The sequence below is a fragment of the Salvelinus alpinus genome, chromosome 20 (assembly GCF_045679555.1).
Source record: "Salvelinus alpinus chromosome 20, SLU_Salpinus.1, whole genome shotgun sequence".
In the NCBI taxonomy this organism is placed as follows: Eukaryota; Metazoa; Chordata; class Actinopteri; order Salmoniformes; family Salmonidae; genus Salvelinus; species Salvelinus alpinus.
In genome coordinates, this window is record NC_092105.1 from 26,218,350 (window position 1) to 26,224,821 (window position 6,472).

The window sequence follows — 6,472 nt, forward strand, 5'->3', positions numbered from 1 at the left end:
CCATCCTTGTGTGTGTGTAGATCATATGGACCGAGGTTAAGTATGTGTCACTCAGGTAGATGACATTATGGAACAGATGTCTTTACATTACTAACACTTTAGGTTATGGTTCCCTTTCTTTATGCAGATGAGCTTCCACATAGACAGTGCTCTGTCTGTGCTTCCACATAGACAGTGCTCTGTCTGGGCTTCCACATAGACAGTGCTCTGTCTGGGCTTCCACATAGACAGTGTTCTGACTGGGCTTCCACATAGACAGTGTTCTGACTGGGCTTCCAAATAGACAGGGTTCTGACTGGGCTTCCACATAGACAGTGTTCTGACTGGGCTTCCAAATAGACAGGGTTCTGACTGGGCTTCCACATAGACAGTGTTCTGACTGGGCTTCCAAATAGACAGGGTTCTGACTGGGCTTCCACATAGACAGTGCCCTGACTGGGCTTCCACATAGACAGTGTTCTGACTGGGCTTCCAAATAGACAGGGTTCTGACTGGGCTTCCACATAGACAGTGTTCTGACTGGGCTTCCAAATAGACAGGGTTCTGACTGGGCTTCCACATAGACAGTGTTCTGACTGGGCTTCCAAATAGACAGGGTTCTGACTGGGCTTCCACATAGACAGTGTTCTGACTGGGCTTCCAAATAGACAAGGTTCTGACTGGGCTTCCACATAGACAGTGCTCTGACTGGGCTTCCACATAGACAGTGCCCTGACTGGGCTTCCACATAGACAGTGCCCTGACTGGGCTTCCACATAGACAGTGCCCTGACTGGGCTTCCACATAGACAGTGCCCTGACTGGGCTTCCACATAGACAGTGCCCTGACTGGGCTTCCAAATAGACAGGGTTCTGACTGGGCTTCCACATAGACAGGGTTCTGACTGGGCTTCCACATAGACAGTGCTCTGTCTGGGCTTCCACATAGACAGTGCTCTGTCTGGGCTTCCACATAGACAGTGCTCTGACTGGGCTTCCACATAGACAGTGCCCTGACTGGGCTTCCACATAGACAGTGCCCTGACTGGGCTTCCACATAGACAGTGCCCTGACTGGGCTTCCACATAGACAGTGCCCTGACTGGGCTTCCAAATAGACAGGGTTCTGACTGGGCTTCCACATAGACAGGGTTCTGACTGGGCTTCCACATAGACAATGTTCTGACTGGGCTTCCACATAGACAGTGCCCTGACTGGGCTTCCACATAGACAGCGTTCTGACTGGGTTTCCACATAGACAATGTTCTGACTGGGCTTCCACAGAGACAATGCTCTGACTGGGCTCAGATGCAGAAGGATTTCATTTCTCTTCACAGAAGATTGATTTAATGGTTATGAGTCTGAACAAATAACTGTTATAGCTTACCCCCATCCTCGTTCGCTCTTCTTTCAAACTAACTGTGAGTTCTACTGGCTGCTGTATTTAACATTCAGCAAAAAATAGCTTGCATCCCTCTTTGAATAGTCTATTGGTATAAGAAATGCAAAAACAACATAATAATTCAAGCCAGCTATTCTAGTCTAGCTTTTCCGGGAAGGGACTCCTAGAGCTAAGGAGCGCTTTTTACAGATAGGTCAGGAAAGAACAGGTGCTTGCATATTGCGCAAGAGACAGAGGCTATACATTAGAAGCTTATTAAGCATAAACCATAATTAATTAGCTAAATTGAAGGCTAATACTGCATTGAATGTATTACCTGAAAGAGGTAGGCTAGAACATCTATATATAGGGCTATATATCAATCTAGAACAGGATTATCTCTTTTGGATGCAATTTGAATGGAGTTGATGGAGAGAGAGAAAGACTGTGAGAGTGCTCCCGTGCACTGATTTAAAGCAACGATTTTCGAGTGGTAGGCTGTTTTAAAACTCTGCAGCTGCAATTTAAAAAAGTATTATTTTTTACAATTAATAAACAAGGTGACCCCCGAAAGCCAGATGGAGATGGGTAAATTAGACGCGCATTCTGTAGCATAGGCTATGCTGCAGCAAATGTAGGCCATACCTGTCACAAGAAAAAAAGTGACTATGATGAGATGATAGGTCTACATGCATTGTGAACTGCGCTCCATACTGAGATGGGATGTCTGTCCCCACCCTGAGCGTGACCTCATGCTGAGGTGGTAGAGAAGCCAGATTTAAACATCGCCAATAATTGAACAGTTCCGTTCCACGCCATGGTGTTCAAATAAATAATGTATTGCAATTGACCGCTTTCTCGCAATTACTTATCACCGGAAAAGGGAGTAGTTTAGGGTGGTAATTCCCGGTAAATCTCGGTAACCGGGTTCACGCCATTAACCCCCCCCCCCCCCAAACACACAACACACAACACACAAACACACATTGTGTCCTTGATGTGTCCTTCAGCCCCTCATATTGGTATGTGGATGGTTTATTTGTTTCCGCCAGGCAGGAGAGAAGCTCTTATTCTGTCAGTCGGCTTCTACAGGTTCAGCTGGATCTGAACACTGTAGGACTGTTGATCTGTTGATCAGGTGATCCTTTATTTAAGTATAGGGACAAATACAATGGATTTTCTACAGTCACATTAATTTACAGTTAGTTGCATTGCACCATCACACTTTATCTTGCGGCTTATCCATCGTTTCCCCTGCACCACAACTGACTAGGTTCGGGTTTTCGAGACTATGACAAGGTTACCATTAGGTCAACCGCAGTGGTAACGCAGAGGGATAATGTCATTCACTGAAACTCTCTCTCTCTCTCTCTCTCTCTCTCTCTCTCTCTCTCTCTCTCTCTCTCTCTCTCTCTCTCTCTCTCTTTCTCTCTCTGTCTCTCTCTCTCATACATGCACGCAAAGAGCGCCAAATGTCAGCTGAAGTCAAGGACGCCTATGCGTAAAAAAGCAACATTGACTCGGCATGGCTATGATAATTAACGGAATAAAGGGTAGAATAAATGGCACGCTCATCGTTATTCTTGGTACAAAGTCTTTGGGTGCAGGGTTGTAAAAGCATATATGACAGTAAAGATGAATCCCACACTGAAAGACAGTCGTCTTCAGATGTTTTAATTGAGCAGCAGCAGAGGTCACAAACGAACGCGTATCGGCAAAAGTCTAGGGAATACAGTACCAGTTTCAAACATCACATGATTGCTGCATGGCACTAGAAGACATGTTATTCTATAGGGGGAAGAATAATCCTGTTTGTTTGATCGTGTTAAATGATAATGCCATTGCCAATGTCAGATCTTAGACTATCTTAGAGACGAGATGAACTGAACATGAACTATGAAGCTCACGAACACACACACACACACGCTGTGATTATAGATCAGTATTGCTAATGCATGTCTTACATCCAAACGCCGGTTCCCGCGCAGCCTGTCCTCGTGCGCTATTAACCGGGCAACGACGATAGTAGCCGCTACCTCTCCACTCAGACTGAAGAAGATAACATAACATTCCTGTAGGTGATGACATTGTGTCACCTTTTGTGATGGTGATGACACTGTGGTCACAGCGACACTACTGTTTCTGTTATTTGGGGAGATTGCATGAATAAGACCCCCAAAACTCTAAATGAAGACAAACGTATGCTCCTCGAATTGGATTGTGATTGGCCTAAAATAATTTTTCTTTCTGAATTTCTTGCTCGGTCTCTCACAAAAATAGGTTCTCAGACTTAAGACATTTCTGGCAAATAAAGGTTAGATAAAACGACCTTTCATAACGGACTGGAGGCGCCATCGGGAAACAGGTTATGCGCGGCACTGTTTCTGTTTTTGTAATGATACTGATGCTGTTAGAGGAAACACTTGTTTTGTCACTTGAGCCACACACACACACACACACACACACACACACACACACACACACACACACGCGAGCACGTAGAGCAGAGGAGACATGCTGACTTACCAGGGTGACCCTCTGTCAGATGCGTCTCTCCCCTCCGTTGTTCGGTGGTGTTCCCGGTGTTAATCAGATCAGATGCCGTGGTCGCAGTCCACGTCTCTACAGATGTACCAGAGGATCACATAGAGGATGAGGAGGATGGCGAAGATGAACAGAGCTACTAGAATAGCCTTGTTCACTGGAGAGAGGAACGACTGCATGACAGAGCTCATCGGCAGACAGTGTGTGACAGCAAACTATGTGTGTGCGCGCGCGCCTATGTGTGTGCGTGTTTGTGCGTGCGTAAGGGTTTCTGTGTGTGTGTGTGTGTGTGTGTGTGTGTGTGTATGTGTGTGTGTGTGTGTGTGTGTGTGTGTGTGTGTGTGTGTGTGTGTGTGTGTGTGTGTGTGTGTGTGTGTGTGTGTGTGTGTGTGTGTGTGTGTGTGTGTGTGTGTGTGTGTGTGTGTGTCTCCGAGTCCGCGCTGAGCGACGCAATGAAGGACCCCGTCTCAATAACACACTTCTCTGATCTCTGTCAGCATCAACTGTTGAGGATGGACGTGTGGACAGACTCACTCACACACTCACCTAAACACACACACACTCACACATGCAAACAGCTCAGGGCTTCCCTTCAAATGGAACATAAATTCCCGAGGGCTATTAAACCAAACGGTATCTCCACGTATGAAATCCACAGTCAACAATACTAATAAATCCTAATAAATAATGAACATAGTGAAGGAGAAAGACTAAATAATAAGTCTAATAAAATCCATCAGAACCCAGTTGAATCGGGGGATCTCCAAGTTGCGCGCTGTAGCTGCTTGCTGCAAATCTCGAGAGAAAATCGTTGATTATTATTCCTCTCGGTGAGGCGTGTGGTCAACCCGGTTAAAGGCGCCCGAGGGCGACCAGCAGGCAGCACATGCTGTCAGGGGCTTGGTAATAATGATAATAATAACACGGTCCTGTCTCGACTCGAGGCAATACCACATCATTATCTTGGCTATACATTCTCTTTGTTAGTAGTACATCTATATGTATTATATCATATTGTTTTATAAGAAATCACAGTGAGGATACTTTTTTCATGCTAGCAATAAGATTCGTTCATTTGAACATGATTAAGGTTTATTTCAGAGAGCTATGTTATTCATTAGTATAGGTCTATATTTAGAGATTTATTTGTATCATCATCATCATCATCATCATAATTTTGGTCATCAACATTAGCCTATCCATTTCATTGGAACAAAACGGTTAACATGCAACAATTTCAAAGATTGTAAAGAGTTACAGTTCATATAAGGAAATCAGTTAATTTAAATAAATTCATTAGGCCATAATCTATGGATTTCACATGACTGGGAATCTGTTGGTCACAGATACCTTTAAAAAATGTAGGGCTGTGGATCAGAAAACCAGTCAGTATCTGGTGTGACCACAATTTGTCTCATGCAGTGGGACACATAAGAGTTTGTTGATCAGGATGTTGTATTGTGGCCTGTGGAATGTTGTCCCACTCCTCTTCAATGGCTATGTAAAGTTGCTGGATATTCGAGGAAACTGGAATACGCTAGCCTACATCTCGATTCAGAGCATCCCAAACAGCCATTGAAGAGTCTGGTGAGTATGCAGGCTATGGAATAACTGGGACATTTTCAGCTTCCAGGAATTGTGTACAGATCCTTGCAACATGGGGCCGTGCATTATCATGCTGAAACATGAGGTGATGGCGGCGGATGAATGGCACGACAATGGATCTCAGAATCTCATCAGGTATTTCTGTGCTTTCAAATTGCCATCGATACAATGCAATTGTGTTCATTGTCCGTAGCTTAAGCCTGCCCATACCATAACCCCACCGCCACCATGGGGCTCTCTGGTCACAACGTTGACATCAGCAAACCGCTCGCCCACACAACGCGGTCTGCCATCTGCCCCATACAGTTGAAATCAGGATTCAGCCATGAAGAGCACACATCTCCAGGGTGCCAGTGGCCATCGAATGTGAACATTTGCCCACTGAATTCGGTTACGACGCCGAACTGCTGTCAGGTCAAGACCCTGGTGAGGACGGCAAGCACACAGATGAGCTCCCCAGAAACGGTTTCTGACAGTTTGCGCATAAGTTATTTGGTTGTGCAAACCCACAGTTTCATCAGCTGTCTGGGTGGCTGGTCTCAGATGATCCCGCAGCTGAAGAAGCCGAATGTGGAGGTCCTGGGCTGGCACGTGGTCTGCGGTTGTGAAGCTGGTTGGATGTGCTGCCAAATTCTCAAAAACAGCGTTGGAGGCGGCTTATGGTAGAGAAATTAACATTCAGTTATCTGGCAACAGCTCTGGTGGACATTCCTGCTGTCAGCATGCCAGCTGCACGCTACCTTAAAACTTGAGACATCTGTGGCATTGTGTTGTGTGCACATTTTAGAGTGGCTTTTTATTGTCCCCGGCACAAGGTGCAGCTGTGTAACGATTATGCTGTTTAATCAGCTTCTTGATATGCCACACCTGTCAGGTGGATGGATTATCTTGGCAAAGGAGATATGCTCACTAACAGGGATGTAGACAAATTTGTGCACAACATTTGTGAGAAATAAGCATTTTTT

General features: G+C 45.3%; 1 protein-coding gene across 1 annotated transcript in view; it reads right to left on the reverse strand.

Annotated features, from left to right (window-relative positions):
* LOC139547095 (polyprenol dehydrogenase-like) overlaps nucleotides 1-4,093 on the reverse strand; it is a 32,645-nt gene extending 28,552 nt beyond the window's left edge. The window contains exon 1 of the mRNA XM_071356145.1: nucleotides 3,993-4,093. Coding sequence (XP_071212246.1) covers nucleotides 3,993-4,093 — 101 coding nt within the window. The remainder of the gene's footprint in view (nucleotides 1-3,992) is intronic.
* Nucleotides 4,094-6,472: the final 2,379 nt, after the last annotated feature.